At 42.0% G+C, this 21629-nt stretch overlaps 1 protein-coding gene across 1 annotated transcript; it reads left to right on the top strand.

Moving 5' to 3' along the window:
- The first annotated feature begins 414 nt into the window (after positions 1–414).
- LOC123431283 (pollen allergen Lol p 2-A-like) lies at positions 415–1113 on the top strand. The gene has a single exon (XM_045115104.1). It carries the CDS (start codon positions 454–456, stop codon positions 811–813), a length of 360 nt encoding a protein of 119 aa, XP_044971039.1. The 5' UTR covers positions 415–453; the 3' UTR covers positions 814–1113.
- The last annotated feature ends 20516 nt before the right edge of the window (positions 1114–21629 follow it).

The raw sequence follows: 21629 nt of genomic DNA, 5'->3' as shown, positions 1-21629 counted from the left end.
AATCTTTAAAATGTCTTATATTTAAAAATGAAGGGAGTATGTTTTGGGGCATCAACTAGAAAGCACAATCGTAATACACACGATTTTGATAGGATTTAATTTTTGGGATAGGAATCAGGGTTTGGCTACCAAATAAAAATTTGCATGCACTTTTCGTTGTGTTTTAGAGTTGCTCTTAGGTGTGCAAAATAAAATCATGTCCACGAAACTAATTCTGAAAAATCACATATAGTGCACGCATATCTTTTAGAGAATTAGTATATCTAATTAAGGGAGGCAGCTACACGGAAAGTATGGTCAGTCACATACGAGGACAATGCATGCAAATAATAGAGAGCCACACACACATATATATGGTTGATATCACTGGCTTACGGGCATAAATACCACCACATGCATGCACTCCATCGACACAACAGCTCACAATACTTGCGAGCTTAATTTGAAACCAAGATGGCATCCTTTTCTTCGGCGTCCATGCTCGCTCTAACCATCATGGCGGTGCTCATCGCCGGTGCCCGGTGCGCCACCTCGGGGAAGGTTGGCTTGGCACTCGCCAAAGGCTCCACCCCCACCAACCTCATGGTGGCCGCCAAATGCTTTGGCGGCACTGCCGAAGACATCTCCAAGATGGAGGTCAAGGGGCAGGGCTCGGACAAGTGGATTGACATGAGCAATGCGGGGAGCTCCGGTAAGGGGAACTCCGTCTGGAAGGCCGTATCCTCTACCCCGCTCAAGGCCCCTCTTGCCATCCGTTACACAACAAAGGAGGGCGCGATTACTGTGAATGACGACGCCATTCGTTCATTTTAGAAGATTTGTCTATCCAGGATGCGCCACTTAAGGGTGTTATTTGCTTTTTATTTTGTTACCTTTCATAATTTTGACCTACATGCTAATATGATGATCGCCTTCCAAGGACAAGGAAAGGTGTAGCAGAAATAATAATCCCTTTTTCTTTTTCCTTGTTTTTGAGGGGAAATAGTCTCTTTTTTCGGAAGGCCTAGTTTCATGGCATGTCTTCCGTGACCTGTGAATGTACACTGGAAAAGCGGATCCAGTTTATGACTTACATGTATTTAGGGACTATAGCACATGCCTATGCTAGGGGTTGTATTTGTTACACGGACCGGGACTAAAGAGTTTCAGATTTTGTTTATTTTTGGATTTTTTTTGAATGAAATTATTTTTGGGTTTTAGGGTTTTAGGGTTTTGGTGTTCGGGAGATTAACGTGATGCCTCGTTTGGTGTTCGGGAATTAGTTTTCATATAATTTAAATAGAAAGAATTATGCATATATATATAAGATTAACTTATCTTGCAAGCGAACATATATATACAATTATATGGAGATCTGAATTATCGGGACTAGAGCCCGTCTATTCGATTACATGGACGAACATCAGTAATGGCCCCTAGCTACACTAAATCGTCATTTGTCATCTATAGCTTCCGTCCTCAGAAAGGTCGCAAGCTCCTCTGCAACAGCAATCGCGCGTTGCTCTGGTAGGACCTTCGTCCTCATGGCCGTGTACTATATAAGAAGAGGAGATGAATATGAATATCAATCATGATAACAAAGAATGACGGGTAAAAATAGAGGTGTGAATGTTCATTGCTTACGTCGAATCTGTGATCCTTGTGCTCAGAGGTAAACGTGCGAATGGTCTCGCAAACATAGTATCCGCATAGATGCGTTCCCCGTGGCTGCTGGTCGCACTTTACGAGAATAGAATATATATAATCAAAATAATAATCTAGCATCATAAATGTATTGAAAATAGAAGTATATCATACTACTAAGGTCAGCTTCTCAGGCTCAATACCGGGAGTCACGCACATGAACCTCTTCCAAACCCTGCCCGACAAGGATAATGATTTGCTAAGTTTTTCATTAATTGATATATCACAAAATCGCCGAAAGAGACCGATAGAGTGCAAGAATGATTGAAATTACCCTTGAAGCATGTCCTGTAGGCTTTGGAACTGTTCCAAGGGTCTCGATAATGGGTCGAAGGCATCAACTCTTTCCTTATCAATTTGAGCATAGTATTCAAAGTAGGAGTACTTTTCCAATTTGAGCATTCAATAAGTAAAACCAAATCATAAAATAAAGTAGTATTCAAATTAGCATGCATTCAATTATAAGCAAATACATCATCTCTTTTGTCCGTACATCGTCGAATATTATCAATAATACTCCTCGAATACTATCATACATATAGCATCACTGATACATCTAGAACCGTAGCGCCCGACGGGTATCGGCGCGGGCGGTGGACACCCAAAGAGAAGGAACCATCATAGGATCATAGCTCCAGTGAGATCCCCGAAGAACCTGCCAGGTATGCTCAAACCTGCCCTCCAACGCAACCATGTAGCGACGGACGTGCTCATCCTCCTCGCTGACACGGTGACGTACCACCTCTGCGGTGTCCGGAAGCCTCGGCACCCTCACTGGCCCACGCGACCGCCACCAAATAAGGATCGGGTCAACGACGGGCTGGCTCCTCACCAACCTACGCCCCCCGGAAGGTAGCACCTCCCAATACCAGCCGGGCGGAGCCCAGTCCCGGACAGGGCCCCTCTGATCAAGCAGGTGTCCTCCGCCGAGTTGACGACCAGGATGCGGGATAGGCATCGTAAAATGAACTAAAAAATAAACTAGTTCTATTAATTTTTTTGCTAAAAATAAACTATTAACACTTAAGCATATACAATAGCAAAATTAAACTATTAACACTTAAGCATATACAATAGAAAAATTAAGCAATAATCTAAGAAACACTATTAACACTTAAGCATATACACTATACAATAGCAAAATTAAATGACAAAAATAATATTTCTTCTTCTTGTAACCCTAAACTAATTTTTCCTCTTCTTCTATTTCTCCTCTTCTTCTACTTCTTCTTCTACTTCTACTTCTCCTCTTCTTCTACTACTTCTCCTCTTCTCTTCTTCTACTTCTCCTCTTCTAATTTTTTCTCTTCTTCTACTTCTCCTCTTCTTCTATTTTTCCTCTTCTTCTCCTCTCCTCCTCTTCTTATTCTCCTTTTTCTTCTTTTCTTCTCCTCCTCTTCTTATTTTCCTTTTTTCTAATTCTAAATATTACTAACCCTAATAATCTAGCACAAACCTAATAACAATAGGAATTAAATGACAAAAAAAAATCTTTTTCTTCTTTTCTTCCCTTTTTCTTCCTTTCTTCTCCTTTTTCTTCCTTTCTTCTCCTTTTTCTTCTTTTCTTCTCCTTTTTCTTCTTTTCTTCTACTGGCCGGAGTGTTGGGGAGGAGGGGGCGGGGGGCTTACCGGCCGGAGGTGTCGACGGCGCGCGGCGAGGAGGACGACGGCGACGGCGAGGAGGACGGCAGGCGGCAGCGAGCAGGACGGCGGCAGCCTGACGGCGTCGTCGAGTTCGTCGCTGTGCCGCGCCGGGCAGGGGAACGAGGAAGAAGGAGAGAAGGAAATGCGATTTGGGTTGGAAATTTTCTAACTCCCGCTTATATAGGTGGATCTTTAGTCCCGGTTCGGGGCTCGATCCGGGACTGAAGACACCCTTTAGTCCCGGCTGGAGCCACGACCCGGGACTAAAGGCCTTTTTCGGCAGACCAAAAGGCGGGAAGCATGGGCCTTTAGTCCCGGTTCGGGGCTCGATCCGGGACTAAAGGGGGGTCTTTCGTCCCGGATGGAGCCACGCACCGGGACTAAAGCCCCTCCTCGGCAGGCACGATAAGTTTAGTCCCACCTCGCCCAGCGAGGGGGACTAACACTTGTTTATAAGCCCCGTCGCAGCTTCTCCATCGAGCTCCTCTCTAAAGCAGGCTTACGGGCCTAAACTCACTCAAAATTGAAACTATATTCGAAATTATGGAGAAAATTCAACCTGAATTCAAAGTGAGTTCCATTTGAATTTAGATTGAATTTTCACTATAAATTCTCATATAGTTTCATTTTTTTCTATTTTCATAATTAATAATTTTGACTATCCAAACTATTATCTATTTTGTTATTTTCAATTAAAAACTATGTTTATTAAAATTCTTTTTGCATATTTGAGAATTTGACAAAACTATGATAATGAAAAGTGTTTGAAATTGAATAAATAATGCAAAACTATTTTCTGTTCTCAAAAGTAATTATTTTTACTATCCAAACTATTATCTATTTTGTTATTTTCAATTAAAAACTATGTTTATTAGAAATTCTTTTTGCATATTTGAGAATTTGACAAAACTATGATAATGAAAAGTGTTTGAAATTGAATAAATAATGCAAAACTATTTTCTATTTTCGAAAGTAATTATTTTGACTATCCAAACTATTAACTATTTTGTTATTTTCAATTAAAAACTATGTTTATTAAAATTCTTTTTGCGTATTTGAGAATTTGACAAAACTATGATAATGAAAAGTGTTTGAAATTGAATAAATAATGCAAAACTATTTTCTATTTTTAAAAGTAATTATTTTGACTATCCAAACTATTAACTATTTTGTTATTTTCAATTAAAAACTATGTTTATTAAAATTCTTTTTGCATATTTGAGAATTTGACAGAACTACGATAATGAAAAGTGTTTGAAATTGAATAAATAATGCAAAACTATTTTCTATTTTCAAAAGTAATTATTTTGACTATCCAAACTATTAACTTATTTTTAATTTGAGCTAGTTGACCCTGAAATTGAAAAGCACTACAAATGAACTCTGAAAATGTTGAAAGTTGGCATGCTATCATCATTTCACCCACATAGCATGTGTTAAAAAGTTGAGAGGGCTACGCCAAAAACTGGATGCACTTCATGTACAAAACGGACAATCTCTCTCGAAGTATCAGCGTTTCGAACGAGAACTCATCTCTTACAAAGGGATTTCATTTTTTTGGACTTATTTGAACTCCATACTTTTTGTGTGTTCAAAATGCACCATTCAAAGGCACATCACAAAATTTCAACAGTTTCTGACTTCATTTGGTATTCTTCGTGTATTTACTTTTTTTTTGAGCTAGTTGACCCTGAAATTGAAAAGCACTACAAATGAACTCTGAAAATGTTGAAAGTTGGCATTCTATCATCATTTCACCCACATAGCATGTGTTAAAAAGTTGAGAGGGCTACGACAAAAACTGGATGCACTTCGTGTACAAAACGGACAATCTCTCTCGAAGTATCAGCGTTTCGAACGAGAACTCATCTCTTACAAAGGGATTTCATTTTTTTGAACTTATTTGAACTCCATACTTTTTGTGTGTTCAAAATGCACCATTCAAAGGCACATCACAAAATTTCAACAGTTTCTGACTTCATTTGGTATTCTTGGTGCATTTACTTATTTTTTTTGAGCTAGTTGACCCTGAAATTGAAAAGCACTACAAATGAACTCTGAAAATGTTGAAAGTTGACATGCTATCATCATTTCACCCGCGTAGCATGTGTTAAAAAGTTGAGAGGGCTACGACAAAAACTGGATGCACTTCGTGTACAAAACGGACAATCTCTCTCGAAGTATCAGCGTTTCGAACGAGAACTCATCTCTTACAAAGGGATTTCATTTTTTAAAACTTATTTGAACTCCATACCTTTTGTGTGTTCAAAATGCACCATTCAAAGGCACATCACAAAATTTCAACAATTTCTGACTTCATTTGGTATTCTTCGTGCATTTACTTATTTTTTTTGAGCTAGTTGACCCTGAAATTGAAAAGCACTACAAATGAACTCTGAAAATGTTGAAAGTTGGCATGCTATCATCATTTCACCCACATGGCATGTGTTAAAAAGTTGAAAGGGCTACGACAAAAACTGGATGCACTTCGTGTACAAAATGGACAATCTCTTTAGAAGTAGAAGCGACCCCCACAATAAGAGACGACATTCTTCTTCTCTCATATATGGTGGACACTAGTTCACCTGATTTTTCAACCGTCGATGATGGTCGCTACTCATACTTCCCCTAGTGCATAACCAATATCTAGCACAAGGAGAAGAAGGAGAAACGACCCCCCACAGCAACAGTCGACATTCTTCTTCTCTCATGTATGGTGGACATTCCCTCACCTGATTTTTCGACCGTCGATGAGGGTCGCTACTCTTTCTTCCCCTAGTGCATAAAAAAATATCTAGAACAAAGAGAAGAAGGAGAAGCAACCCCCACAACAATAGTCGGCATTCTTCTTCTCTCATGTATGGTGGACACTCCCTCACCTGATTTTTTGACCGTGATGATGGTCGCTATTCCTTCTTTCCCTAATGCATAACAAATATCTAGCACAAGGAGAAGAAGGAAAAGTGACCCCCACAACAAAAGTGGTTCCGCGGCACGCCACATGGTTTTGCTGCACGCCACGTGGTTCCGCTGCACGCCACGTGGGACTAATGGTATTTCATTTTTAAATGACTATTTTAATCAAAACCAGATCTGTTACAAAAGGGATTTCATTTTTTGAACTTATTTGAACTGAAGACTTTTTGTATATATATGTGGTCGAAATGCATGATACCATGAAGTTAGAAAGGGCTAAACCATTCAAAAGTAGCAAATGAAGTTAGAAAGGGCTAAACCATTCAAATTTGGAAACTATAATGGCACAAATAGAAACTAGACATATATAAATTGGTCCAAGCAGCACATGATACTAGTCCAAACAGTACATAATAATAGCTATCATAGATATATATATTCGAGGTGACGCTGGCCATAGTTGACGACTCGAATCAGAATGTCCACCTTATTCGAGGTGACGCTGGCCATAGTTGACGACTAGAATCAGAATGTCCACCTTATTCGAGGTGACGCTGGCCATAGTTGACGACTCGAATCTTGCGGTACAACTCGTATGAAACGTATGCATCTTTTGCTGCATACTCAATGTTGATACGATCAAGTGGGGCCTTCTCCTAAAGTTTGTGCTGAGACTTTGGGAAATTGGTCTTCATATTACCATATTCCTCGTCGATCAAGGCAACTGCCATATGAGCCATCGAAGTCCTGACATGTCGAAGCCTGAATACCATTTGGAGATCAATGAGGCAACCAGTTGGTATCTCAATACCGAAGTTGTACCTCATCTTCAGCTTGTCGTTCCTTATGTCAACGGTAGCAAAAGTGATGCCGCTGCGAAGGAAGTCCATGAGTTCTGGAGAATGCTTGTCACTACTGCAACACAAACAAATTAAAATGGAACAAATGTTACATACTGCTGCAATAAGGAAACATGTTTCACTACAACTAAAGAGAAAATTATCTTTAGGATTCAAATAGAACATATTGCTATCCTATGCAATTTTCATATCCTACGAATTGATCAAGATACCGTAAATTAACTATGATATATATATATATATATATTCTCCCACGGTTTTGCAAATATTCAATAAGCTAGACATGTTGCATATTGCTATCCAATGGAACCTAGAGAGATCACTATATCTATCCAATGGAACCTAGAGAGATCACTAGCTATATGCAATTTTCATGACTATGACATATCATATTGCTATCCAATGGAACCTAGAGAGATCACTAGCTATATGCAATTTTCATAACCTTGGATCAAAGAACACCGCATAAAATTGTATCACTACAACTATGATTTCAATGGAACATTTTGAACCAATCAGATTTTTCAGATTGTGGAACACTACTCCAATGGAACATATTAAACACTAGTCCCTTCAACTATCACTACAACTATTCCCTTCAACTAATCAAAATTGTTTCACTACAACTATTTGAAGCGAACCAACTATGATTCCAATGGAACATATTAAACACTAGTTGATTCTAATACGATTTTTCAGATTATGGAACACTATTCCAATCAGATTCTGTTCCCCTTCAACTAATCAAAATTGTTTCACTACAACTATTTGAAGGGAACCAATTATGATTGAAACAAATAAACTTACAATGTCATTACCTTGGATCAAAGAAAGCCTCAAAACTTACCTCGCCCATTAGAAGATCAAGATATGGTGTGCGAAACATAGTTGGATGACGGAAACACCGCGTTGATCGGCCGTGTACTCCAGATCAAGCCCCAAGAACTTCTCATGATCCACTGCGGCGTCAAGCCATCGTTCCTTCAACTGTCTAAGAAAATGCGGCACCTCCCTGCTCTCGTTCGTGTACACGACATCGAGCTTGGTCTTGCCATGTGCGAGCACCTCTCCAAAGCGAGTTGGCATGGTGGAACAAGAGAAGGGAAGAAGAGAGGAGAAGAACAGCGCGAGAGCGAGAGAGGAAGAAGAACAGAGAAAGAAGGACGACGCGACACAGACTCTGCTTTGGTTGTGGTTTTGTGAAGCGGGATGCAAACCGTTTTGGGCCTTTAGTCCCGGTTTGAGCCACCAACCGGGACTAAAGAGGCATACCAACGGTTGCCACCACTACAGCAGGCCACGTGTTAGGCCTTTAGTCCCGGGTTGAGCCACCAACCGGGACTAAAGGGGGATACGAACGGTTTCCACCACCACTGCCCACCGCGTAGCCCTTTAGTCCCGGTTTGGGACACGAACCGGGACTAAAGGCTCCTTACGGGCCGGGACTAAAGCCTCGAGGAAGGCATTGAGAATTGAGGCAGGCCGGGACTAAAGTGTCCCGACCAAAGGCCCGTTTTCCATTAGTGTAGCGACGTCGGGTGCACGTGGAGGGGGAACTAGGAAGCCACGAAAGTGCACGCGCTTATAGAATATTGAAACACAACCAAATGTTTTGGTGTGAAAAAACAAGCTAACACACTATCACAAAATGAATCATTATGATGCACTCGAAAACACGACGAAAAGTACATGTGTATTATTTTTATTTTATAAAATAAAACAAATTTGCGTGATTCACCTTCAAAGCGCAATAAACACAATTAAAGACTAATGAATTCCAGAAAATAGTGAAACTCGAGAAAAGTAAATAAAAATGAAAGTTTTTTTTGGTTGTGAGTTGTAAGAAAAAAAATAGCTTTCAAGAATATACTTAATGAACTTTTTTTAAACACCTTGTCGGAAAGAGCACAATTGTTCAAACCAGATATAAATCAAAGATACCATTCAAAAGACATTAGGCATCTAAAAAAAGAAGCGGGAAGACATTTGCGACATAGAGATGTAGTGTGAAAGGTGGGCCGGTGCGGACATGTAATGGAAAAGACCGAAAACGTGTTTTACCGGTTCAGGGAGCTACCGGTGAAGAATCAACCACAAACATTAATTGCTTCCAGATTGGTGTGGCCGGAAGACCCCGCAATGCTTTAGTTTCTCTTTTTTAGCAATACAAATCTTATACAAACAGATATACAGGGTTAAACGGAGTCCACAACAACACCTTTTGTCAGGTGGCAGGGTGAGAGAGTATAGATGGAGGAAGGCTGCATGGACGTCCTAAATACTTCCGCTTTATTTTTTAAGTGGCATTTTGAAAGGTCAATAACTTTTAAATTAAATATGCATTTTTGAAACTTTTTATATTTTTTAATTCAGAGTGACAAGACCTTTAAAACAAGACCAATCTCGGACACACTCTGGTTAGTTTGAATTTTACTATTTCACTCATTTCAGAACGCATTTCAGTCAGTTTCACATTTCACTAGTTTTAGAAAACCTTTTAGTCAGTTTCACATTTCACTAGATTCTGAAAACACATTAGAATCATTTATAAAATATAGATTTCACTCATTTCAAAAAACACATTACACTCATTTATATGTTTGATGAGAAGTGAAATATGGCAATCGATACTTCTGGAAGTGATGTTGATTTGGAAAGCAAGTGAAGTTGATACTTCAATGTGTTGTTGCAATTTTGAAACTATTTTCTGGGAAATATGAAGTTGATATTTCTTTTATGTGTAATTTGTTACTTCAGTGTGAGATGTTTTGAAATAGTTGCTAAAATACAATTTCACTCTTTTTGGGTGAAATGAATTTAGAATTATTTATGAAATATGTATGAAATCCATTGAAACATCGTTTGCAAGACATGATTTATGAATTGTGGAATCCATTGAAATCAATTGTATTTATTGAGAAGGTAATAAATGAATCCAATTATTTGTTATTTGATTGTGTGAAATCAAGATTTTTTTCTTTCTGAAATAGATAGTAGAACTGAACTTTGTTTCTGGCTATGTGATACTATATCAAATATGTAATAAGAAACAAATTATTTCAGAAATGAGTGACAAAAGGTTATTTCAAAAACTGAGATACGTCCTTTGATTGATTCTGAAATTTGTTCTCGGAATTACTGAAAGCATCTTGTTGAAATTTCAAAAATCATTATTTTGGAATAAGTCGAATTAGTTTCTTGATATAATTGAAACATCTCATAGAAAAATATATATCTGTTTTTTAATTTATTGAAAAAGGAACTGATATGTGTATCTAAGTTATTGAAATTAAAAGTTAAAAATATGAAATAGAAACTGGTATGTGTATTATTTATTTGGAAAACCACTTTTTTAAAATATGTGAAATTGGTTTTGAAAAAATAGATTAAAACATTTTCTTTGAAACGAGAAACTTTTATTCAAATGAAACGAATGATTGTTTTTTGAAATTCAATTGTATTTTAAAAACATTTCAAATCAGTTCAAAGTCAGATAGGTTGAAGCGTTGACGGAAAACATGGACTCGCACTTTATTTATGAAGTAAGAGAGATTGATCACTCATACGTAAAGTGAGGGCATGTGAAATCACGTGAGTAGGACTTGGCTGACATCACGTGGTGGGCCCTCATCTGATCAAATACGATGTCTTAAATGGAGAAATGGTGGGATACAAAATGGTATACAAACATACAACTTTTGAGAAATGGTGGGACAACCACTGGTACCTTCCGGACCGGTAAAAAACACCACACCATCTTACACAAGGTGTGAAGAAAGAAGGTAAGTTTATGAAAGTGCGCAACTGCTCGCGAGCTCAAATGAGCTCGCATTGTGAAGTTTTTTGGTGGTAAACTTTAACAAATGTTTTTAGAGCCTGCAAATTTTTACTTTGAAATGGCATTCGTGGAAGCCACAGCAAAAATAAATAAATCAACATTTCAAAATGCTTTTGAAAATGGCTTTTTTGGAGCACCGATTTTCTTTTTGTCACCACTTAGACAAATGTGATTTCATGATGAAAAATTTCAAGCACTCAGAAAATTTGTCCATATTTTGCATAAAAATGAATCAATAGTTTTTTGATTTGTCTTCATTTTTTTGCGAATCTACTGTTGGAGCTCAGAATAACTGTGTCCGTAAGTATAGCACCACTCTTGCCAGTATGGATGGCCAAATTGATCGACAAAGTTTCCTGTGGGAGGGCAGAGAAGTGGCATCTGAAAGAAAATAACTTGTCAACTTGAAGATGGTATGCAGACCAAAGCAATTTGTAGGCCTAGGAATCACCAACCTATCGGCCCAAAGTATGGCTCACAGAATGAGATGGTTGTGGCAATCATGGAACGATCATAACAAGCACCGCCGCAGTAGACGACTTGGACAACGTCACCGATCTCCTTTCTATGGCCTACTCACCACCTTCCCCCAACCTTGCCGTCGGACGGGGCCGCCGGGACAAAGCCCCTCGCGGTGGGCAGCGACGGCCCCCTGTTCTTTGGTGCCTTGGAGGGCCGGTGTGGGGCGGTCTCGCCACGCGGTGGGGTCGGGAGGGCGTGGAAATGGGCGGCGCAGCAACGGTGGCTCACGGCGGCGTCTTCCTTATCGAGACGACGCGGTGGGGCTGGCACGTTGTACGTTGGCCGTGTGCCCACTGCGGCGGTAGGTCAGATCAGATCAGATCCCGACGGCGGAGGCACTGGTTCTGGACTTCGGTCAGACCCGATCCGACTAATACGATGCTTGGCGGCGATGTTTGGTGGCTGTCCCATGCACACGATGTTGGATGAAGGGTCCTCGAGCGGATCCGGGTGAAAACCATACTCTTGGCACATTGCCAAAGTCGGCGATGGCAGCGATTTTCTATGTCCCCCCTTTCTTGAAGGCATCATCGTGGAGAAATTCTAGACCCCTATCCCTCTATCCACTACCTCTGATGGAAACGCTAGATCAGTCGATCGGACGACGACACTCATGTGTCGTACCCCTCTTGAGGGCGTTATTCTTGAAGGTAGGAATGAAAATGGAGTGGAAACTTTTCACTTTTCCGGAGGAAAATGAAAATGGAGAGGAAATATGAAAACAGAAATGAAAATTTGCAAAACGGAAATGGAGATGGAATGTTTTATGCGAAAACGGAAACAAAAATGAAACAGCGTTTTCTGACGGAGTAGAGGTGAAAACGAAACTTTCCATTTCCGCGAATATGAAATTTTAATTTTTTATATAGGCCTATGACTACTTTGTAGCCCAACTGCCAAACAACGCACAATCATACAATGATCATAATGGGTCATTTGAGGCTCAATTACCACATACATGCTCAACTAGACCCTATACACAATTGTCAACTACAACTACTATACTATCACTAGTAGAAAATGACCCATTTGTCCCGGTTCCAAAGGCCCATTAGCCCCTATTCTTGAACCGGAACTAAAGCCCAAAACCTTTAGTCCCGGTTCGTAAGAATGGTCTCCACGTGGCCCCTGCGGGGAGCCCGGGCAGGAGGGCCTTTAGTCCCGGTTGGTCACACCAACCAGGACAACATGGCATCCACGCGTCAGCATCTGGCCTGAGCTGGGTTTTTTTTGGGGGGGGGGGGGGGGGGGTTGGAGGGTTAATTGAGTGGTTCCATATTGTGTTAGCTAGCTAGTAGAGAGAAGTGTCCTCTCTTTCTCCGCGCTTGGTCGACCCTAGCTACTATACATATAGATAGAACATGATGCTAGCTAATAAGAAAATGAAGGAAACCATTTACAATACTTAACATCTTTTATAATATAACATCTTTTACAATGTCTAACAGCATCTACCTAAGATCCAATCACAAATAGCTCACATGGTATTCTCCGTTTTTAGGTATGACGTGGTTAAGAAAGAATCCCGCCAATTCCTCTTGAATTGCTCGTATGCCATAATCTGATAGGGGTTCATCCCGCTTCTTCCAGATCTAATTTAAAGAAGGGGGTCAATACATGCATATATATATGAACAAAACTTAATACAATTGATGGTAATATATAAAATAAAATTGTGAATATTATTTACGTACTTCAAGTTGTTCGTCAGAGATGCCCCGCCCAGATGTCGCATACGTAGTATGTATATTTTTCAGTCCCAACTACCTGGTACAAACACTTTACGAGAATATATAGAGTTCAATTAAACTGATAAGCAATCATGATAATGATATATTGATGAAAATTTAAATCAATTAGAGATGCGCGGACCTAGCTAGTACTACTTACTCAGGAGTGCGTAAATTGCAACTCTTTTGGGTATACCGCGAACCTTATTCGTGAACTTCTTCCAAACCCTGCCACACAAAGAAAATGATTACTTGATATCAGGAAATTAACGAAAGTTGCATGCCGGTATGGTCCCGGTATTGAGTGAACTTACTTCTTGAGCATTGCAGTCATGTCCGCATAATCCTCGGGATCTTTACGTCTTGAGTCTAAGACAATTACTTTTGCCACGTCAAGCTTAATGGATAGCAGAATAAAGTGGTAGCTGCGCACGCATATATAACTCATCAATTACATTTACTTAATCTCGAGTAAGTGAAACCGAATATACAAAGAAGACAACAACACTCACTGGAAGTTGTAAGGAAAGAGTATTTCCCTTTTGTTTTGATTTGCAAGCAACGACTTTAGCAACTTAACCTCGGAATCTTTCGTTTCATTTCGTATCGACAATAAATTACCGATTCTCGGCTAATGAACCCAACATCAAAGATTTCTGCTTTTTTTAATTCAACGATCTTCAATCTGCATAATATATATAGTGAGGACAATTATAGATACATGCAATGAACGAGCTGAGCTAGAGACTTAACTATAGAAGTAATACTTACAAACAGTAGGAAGTCAGGAGTTGTTTGTCGAGGGCCAGTTTATTGTATAACTGAAATAACTCCTCAAATTGAACAAGCAACACTGTAGCTCCAATGAAATCGTGATCTTTTTCACTCTCATATACACCGAGTCTTTCCTAGTCTCCCTGAAGATGTTCATATATCACTCATGCAATTCGTGCATCCTCGGTGTTAGAGGAGGATGACCAGGTTTGATGAGAGGCTTCCCGGGCACGTATTTATATGTTTCTTCATTTGTTACCTTAGCTATCTCAAAAATTACTGAATCGTTCACGTAATCACCAGGATTGGTACCGGGCAGCAACCCCGAATCACTAGCGACGACGATATCGCTAGACACCTTGAGCGGGGGGAGGGGGGCACGATTGCTTCTTCTGTTGGCCGAGATGGGGAATTGTTATTCCCACTTCTTCGTTTTTCTAACATTGCATCACTGCTAGCGGCCAGAGCGGCGGCGGAGTCCGTCTTCCACTTGAGAGAAGGAGAAGGAGGCGACATCTTTCTTACTTGTGTAATTTTTGGCGGAGCGGCGACGACGTCTGTCTTCCGCCATGGTGGAGGAGGCGGACTGCTCCGACGCGCCTGAGGAGGAGCCGAAGGAGGACGACTGCTCCGACGCGCCTGAGGAGGAGGCGAAGGAGGACGACTGCTCCGATGCGCTGGAGGAGGAGCCGGAGAAGGAGGCGGAGTGCTCCGAAATGTCGGAGGAGGAGCCGAAGAAGGAGATGGACTGCTCCGATGCGCCGGAGGAGGAGTCAAAGAAGGAGGCGGACTACTCCAACGCGCTGGAGGAGGAGGCGAAGAAGGAGGCGGGCTGCTCCGATGCGCCGGAGGAGGAGCCGAAGGAGGCGGACTGATCCGACGCGCCAGAGGAAGAAGGAGGCGGAGTGCCCTCACGCGCCGGAGGAGGAGCCGAAGAAGAAGGCGGAGTTCCCTCACGCGTCGGAGGAGCTGGAGTGCCCTGATCATTCGCCGGAGGAGGATGAGGAGTGCCCTGATCACTCACCGAAGGAGGATGAGGAGTGCCCTGATCACTCGTCGGAGGAGGAGTAGGAGGCGTCCAGTTTGTAAGCTTGATGTACTCCTTCGGACATAGACATGTACTCCTCTAAGCATGAACCAACTTATTCTTATCTTCACCTGTAGGGTGGTCAAGCTCGAGCTGGTCAAAATCCTCCTTTACTTCATCCACCATCACAACAACATAGCCACGTGGAATCGGACGATAGTGAAAAGTTTCATTGGATTGAGGAGGTGCAACAACGCCGATAGCAGCCTTGAAAGTGAGGTTCTGACATTTCGTCAAAAGCTCTCAAGGTTGAGACTCCGTGATAGTATCCACGGGGTAGCTAGGAGCCGTGAAGTCAGGATCAACGAGCTCCGTGGAAGCCACGCTTCTTCTCCGCTGAGATGGCGGGGTAAATTCTGGGGTAGTTTTGTGCCGCTGAGATGGTTGGTCGGCAGCTCGCTGGCTCTCAAGTTCCTCTAGAATTTGTAGTCTTGCATTGATCTTCTGCATGTCGCTCAGCTCCGCTTTCCTCTTTCTCACTCGGCTTCTGTAACCGGCTGCGTCGAGAAAACCCAATCTTCCACGAAACGGAGCCTGGTGTGCCTCGTTTTCGTCCAGGGTGCTCAGCATTCCCTAGGGCCTCACTCAGCTCGTCCTTCTCTCTTTTGGGAAAGAACGCCCCTTCCCGCGCTGCAGTGATACACTGCTGAAGCTTGTTGATGGATGTTGCAAGTTGCTCGTCCGTCCAACGACACTCCCCTGTTTTAGGGTCCAAAGTTCCCCCAACCCCGAAGAACCAATTCCTTGAACGGTCGAGCCAGTTCCATGTTTGTGGTTGGACCCCTTTAGCAATCAGGTCATTCTCAGCTTTGTCCCACAATGGACGGCCTTTGAGGTAGCCACCTGACCCCGTGTGATGGTGATACTACTTCTTTGCAGCATTGTTCTTGTTTCTCTCTCACATTTCCTTACTCTTGTCCGATGACTTGTAGGCCACAAATGCGGGCCAGTGATCTCTCATCTTCTCAAATCGGCCGACGAATTATGGAGTCTTCCCTTTGTCGACATGCTTTGATTTCAACTCTTTCTTCCACCTCATGAATAGTTCTGCAATCTTCTTGATAGCACACGCCTTGACCAGTGGCTTTGTAACTGGCTTATTCGGATCCTCCTCTGGCGGTAGGGTGAAATTTTCCTTCAACGCAGTCCAAAGATCATCTTTCAGCCTATCGGTGACATAATCACCTTCAGGGACGTTGTCGCCCTTAGGGTTATTCCATTGCTTGATGCTGATCGGGATGTTGTCCTTGACAATAGCTCCGCACTGAGCAGAAAATGTGTCCCTGGTCCGCTTGGGTTCAATCAGTAGGCCATCGTTCAACAGTTTTGTGATCGTGAACTTTTGATCCTTTCCCAACCTTCTCATCGGGCCTCGTCTCGTTACCGAAGTTTCGCTCGATCCGAAATTTTCAATAGCTCCCTCCTCCATTCGGTCACCGGATCCGTCATCATGGTCTCCTTCCTCTGGGATTAATGTCCTTCCTCCTCCATTGTTCGATCACCGAAGCCGTAATTCTCTCCTTCCAGACCATCAATGTCGCTGAGCAAAAATTCGACATTACTACCGTCGCCGTGGATTATATCCCCAAAAATTTGTTCTTTTTCCATGTCTCTTGGAATATCCATTGTTTCTGCAAATATTACAAAGTGGGGGAAGCATTTTATACATAATCCCAAATATTAACATAAAAACTTAATTTGTAATTTAATCTAATCTAAATATTTTTATAATTTTTATAACTTTATTTGCTATTGTAACTGAATCTAATCTAATTATTTTTATAATTTTATAACTTGTGTCACATTGGGGAGTTAAAAAATGTACCCAACATATTCTAATACGACTGAAATATACACACATGGATTCGCAATTAGACTACGTCTTCTCACACACATGGATCCGCAAATAGGGAGATGGAGATCGATGGATGTGCAATGACGGCGACGGCGACGACGGGCAGCGACGGGCGACGACGACGACGGTGATTGGCTCGGGGGCGACGACGACGATGATGGGCTCGGGGACGACGGCGACGACGATGGGCTCGGTGGCGACGGCGACGACGATGGGCTCGGGAGCGACGACGACGGGCTCGTGAGCGACGACAACGACGACGAGGGGCTCGTGGAGGAGGCGCGGGCCGACGGCGACGGGCTCGGGTGTGACGGCGACGAAGAGAGAACGGGGGGAATGGAAATTGGTGGTAATTTCGACAACTCCGGCAATATACGAACACATTTGTTCCGGCTGGTGGCTCAAACCGGGACCAAAGTATACCTTTAGTCCCGGGTTGTTACACCAACCGGGACTAAAGGTCAATTTTGACAACTCCCGCACTATATGCGAAACCTTTGGTTTCGGTTGGTGGCACCAACCGGGACCAAAGCCGCACTTCCGCTGGCCCAAAAGGGCGGGAAGAAGAGTACTTTCGTACCGGCTGGTGGCTAGAACCGGGACAAACGGTCCGTCGGCCCATTTGATATTTTTCATACATTTACTGATTTGTTTTTAGCTAAATGACCCTTAAATTGAAAAGCACTACAAGGGAGCGATATGCATGATTGTGGGTTCATGCCCCCTGATGTCTAGCTTGAGTGATAGAAACATGACACTAGGAGATGTGATGTTGCCACCAGGGAGAAAACAACGGTGATTGAGACCATGGTTGCAAGGATTGTTTACCTTGCGCGAAGTTCGTTAATGGAGTTGTCCGTTGCTTTGTGTTTATACTTTGGGTGGGGCTCGCAACTTAATACCAGCGAGATGTTCTGGATAGATATCTCAAGGTGGATGATTAGTAAGTATATGTTGATGAATAAATGATCTACTTATCTTGGCGTACTGCCCATTACTTTTAAGCCTCTAACTTTCTAGTAGCATGATTAGCATTGAAGTGCATTTATAATTCTGTCAATTGCCCAGGTGTAATTTGTTTATCCAGCATAGTTGTTTATCGTCTTTTGGGAGAGAAACATCACTAGTGAACACCATGGGTCTCTGGTCCATATTACCATCATTGTTTACACCTCCATCATTTATTGTTTTTATTTACTTTTCCGTTGCAATCAATATCACTATTCCCGCTTGTGTTTTGATCCTTTGTAAACTCCAAGGCCGGAGAAATTGACAACCTCTCTGAACTCGTTGGGAGCAAAGTTATTTGTTGTGTGTGCAGGTCCACGTCTTCTGCTAGCGCTAGAGCAGCGGACACCTACTTGTTGATCCTCGGAGTCCTCCTGGTTCGATAAACCTTACAGTCCCCGTGTAAGGAAAATCTGCTGCTGACTACATCTCCACCTTCCACTTGGGATAACCAACGAGGGGCGAGAAGTATATCCATCAACTCGTCATCACCACGTCATTCCGATCTCGCGGCTGGCTGAAACCGCGCGGAGCCTCGCCATGAAGATGTACGCCGCCGTCGGTACTCCGGCAGAGATCCTTCAACCCTTCATCGTTCCCTCCACGCGCCGCCGGTCGGCGCAAGGCCACCCCGCGGCGGATCCGATCGGGGCATTGGATCCGTAGCCACCGCCGCCACCATCTTCACACAGATCAACCAACCCCGTCAGAAGGGGCACTGCCACCACCACCGCCCTTCAGGGCCGCCGCTCCGTCGGACATGGAGCTTCGGCCACCGCCACGTAGCATAGGGTCGCCGTCCTAGCCGCCGTCCTCGGACTCCCACGTGAGGCGCCCCTGCCGCCTCAGATGGGATCCCGCAGCAACCACCCGCCCCGGTGCCTTCGACACCGAGGCCCACGCCGGCGACAGCGGCGGCAGGAGGAGGCGCTAGGGTTCAGGGGGCCCTAGCGTCGCCCAGGGGAGGCGACGTGAGGGGTTGTGCAACATTACAAGGAGTAGTATTTTTCTTGCAGACGCCCACATGGTCAGCCAAGTTGAATCAGTGCTTCCCCTGTGTAATAACAAGGCCGCGAGTGGACTCTTCGTCTGATTATCAAGGCGTATTTAGTAGATGGTCACCTCCACAAATCAATGGCTATTTGTGATAATGCAACGGTGCAACTGTGCAAGGTATACGTGGTTGATTCCTTCAGCTTTCTTTTTTTAAGAAAAAAAGGATTACCTTCTGTCTCCGCATCAGCATGATGCATACATCCTTTTTTATTAAAATAGACAGTTGATTCCTTCAACAGTGTGTTTGATTCCTGCAGCCTCATGCTAACAAATGCTTCTGAATCTTATGGCCAGAAGAAGAAAATTTGAGTTAATATTTAACAACTTTGAGACATAGCCAAACTAATTTTAGGGCTCACACAGTTTATAACTAAACCTTGATGATCAAAATTCTACGACAAATCCTCCAAAAATACTACAAACTGAATGAGATCTAATTGTGAATCCGTAGTAATGCATACCAATAAATTTGTTCGTTTCTTGGAGGTGGCCTCTTAGGCTAGAAGGACATTAAGTTGGCGAGATCGATGGGACCCTCTATAGGCTTAGAGGCAACTTTAGATCGAAAATGACTACACCATGGATGCTTTTAGGAAATGAGGAAGTGACAACTTCATCATGTTTTGGGTTTCCCCGAATGGCCATTTAAAAGTCTTATTTTGAGATATGTTCCAAAAGTCTTTTTTTTTTATCTCAATCACATCTTCATAGTCTGACTCTTGAGCCTTGCACAACCCTCTGTCGTGATCACTTTTCCCTACAAATTTCAAGTTGAGTACACATGTGAGTATCCTCTCCTTCACTTCTTTGTACAGTTGTGGCCTCTAAACATACGCTTTCTTTTTATAATGACTATTTTTCTGAAGTTTAGGTCGAAATAGGAAATCTTCTGGAGTTGTTTCAAACAGTCCATATCCAAGGGTTGACACAAGGGATCCAAGAAAAAATGGCAAAGAAAACCGAAGTCCAGAAAAAATCGCTGATTAATATTCAAGAGCCACTATAGTCTTGAATATTGGAGGCAGTCTTAGTTGTTCCAGATTAGTAAACTTGATAAATGCAATTTCCTTTCTGGTTCCACCAGACAATTCAGTTTTAGTATGAGGTACTTGACCACTTGGGTATGTTTGATTACTATAGTACAGATTGTAGCAACAACCAGCATTGTTCATGATCTATTTTAATGCTAGATCATTAGCAGTATTGTTGGCTTTTAAACCGTAGATCAAAACACCCAGGAGCATTACGTATGTGTACGTGGAAAGCTAACTCGAACAAGTACGCTAGCAGCTTGATCGATTAACCCTTGTACACACGTACGTGCAACTAGCCAGAGACTTGTGTATGAATACACTTCAACCGGCTAGTTTCGGTTGATTGGATCAATCAGGCGGCAACGGATCAACTCGGCTCTCTCAACAAGAACGTAAAAACTCGAAGGCACTGATCGTTGATGGCCACAAGCTCGTGTCGAGCCTGTCGTAATACTTTGTATTGCTTTGTTATCTGATCTTGTGTTACAAGCACCACCCCTAGGGTGCCTTTTATACACATCCACAAGGGATTATGAAAATAGACTAGGACTAGGTATCCTAATACTACTAGGACTCGGTTTGGCTTTTTTCCTAATCCTATGTGTACAGGGCAACGTGATTAACTCACAAGTACAACATCTTTTTTGGTTCATTCAAATAGTTCTTTCCGATCTTGTTGATTTGGACAGTTTTCCCAAATCCTTAAGCCAACTTCAGATTTTTAGCCTTGCTTGATCATTGTGGATTTAGTGTCAGTTTTGGGTACACGTCTCTTCAACAGAATAAACTACTGATTTTGTGTCCTAAAATAAATGCTACTTGCTCATGGTGACTATGTGCAGGAGTACGATCTCGGTGGAGGAGATTCTGGAGACCGCCATGAAGTCGGGTGTACGAAGGACACAAACAACACCTTCCTAAAAAGAAAAATCTGAAATTTCGGGTACATTTATGTGTTTTAAGAAGTTATTGAGATGTACCTTTTATATTAACATTACAATATGAAATTATATTTCTAGATATTTCACTTTTCACATGAGCCAAGAAGCCATTTTATTTGAAAATAATTTTTTAAATTAAAATTTGTGAATAGATTTTATGATGTTCATTTGTCTGGATTGTGCTTTAGCTCAAAATAAGAGAGCAAGCTGCAGAGGCGATATGAGGATAACTGTCAGAAACAGAATAAACTTGTGTCTATGAAAATTGTACCTACTAGCAAAAGGGCCCATACGTTGCAACGGGAGAAAAAAATACCACACGCTCTTAATTTATAAAAAATGGTCTATAATCTGAGAATTTGTAGTTACGACACAAATAAAGACGGTCTTATCCTACAAAAATGCAGTTTAAAATTTCACAGGTCTTCTATTTTAACACGGCTTGCATGTAGATTTAATACGTATAAAGAATCAGTCAAGTGACATTCAGTTTCATCTATAATCCTGATTTTGTTGACGTGTTCATCCCCAACCCGGATGATTACCGGTATGAAAGAAAGACGAATAATGACTTATTTATTAAGATTGCACCTTAGATAGTATTTTTATTAAACGTTTAACAGATAAAATAATATCATGTTTAAATTCTACATATTTTTCTAATCAAATTCCATATATAGT

This window comes from Hordeum vulgare, chromosome 2H (assembly GCF_904849725.1).
Source record: "Hordeum vulgare subsp. vulgare chromosome 2H, MorexV3_pseudomolecules_assembly, whole genome shotgun sequence".
Taxonomy (NCBI): domain Eukaryota; kingdom Viridiplantae; phylum Streptophyta; class Magnoliopsida; order Poales; family Poaceae; genus Hordeum; species Hordeum vulgare.
This window is presented reverse-complemented; position numbering and strand designations above follow the sequence as displayed.

Coding starts and splice junctions, on each gene's coding strand:
- LOC123431283 (XM_045115104.1), top strand. CDS start 454: ATGGCATCCTTTTCTTCGGCGTCCATGCTCGCTCTAACCATCATGGCG.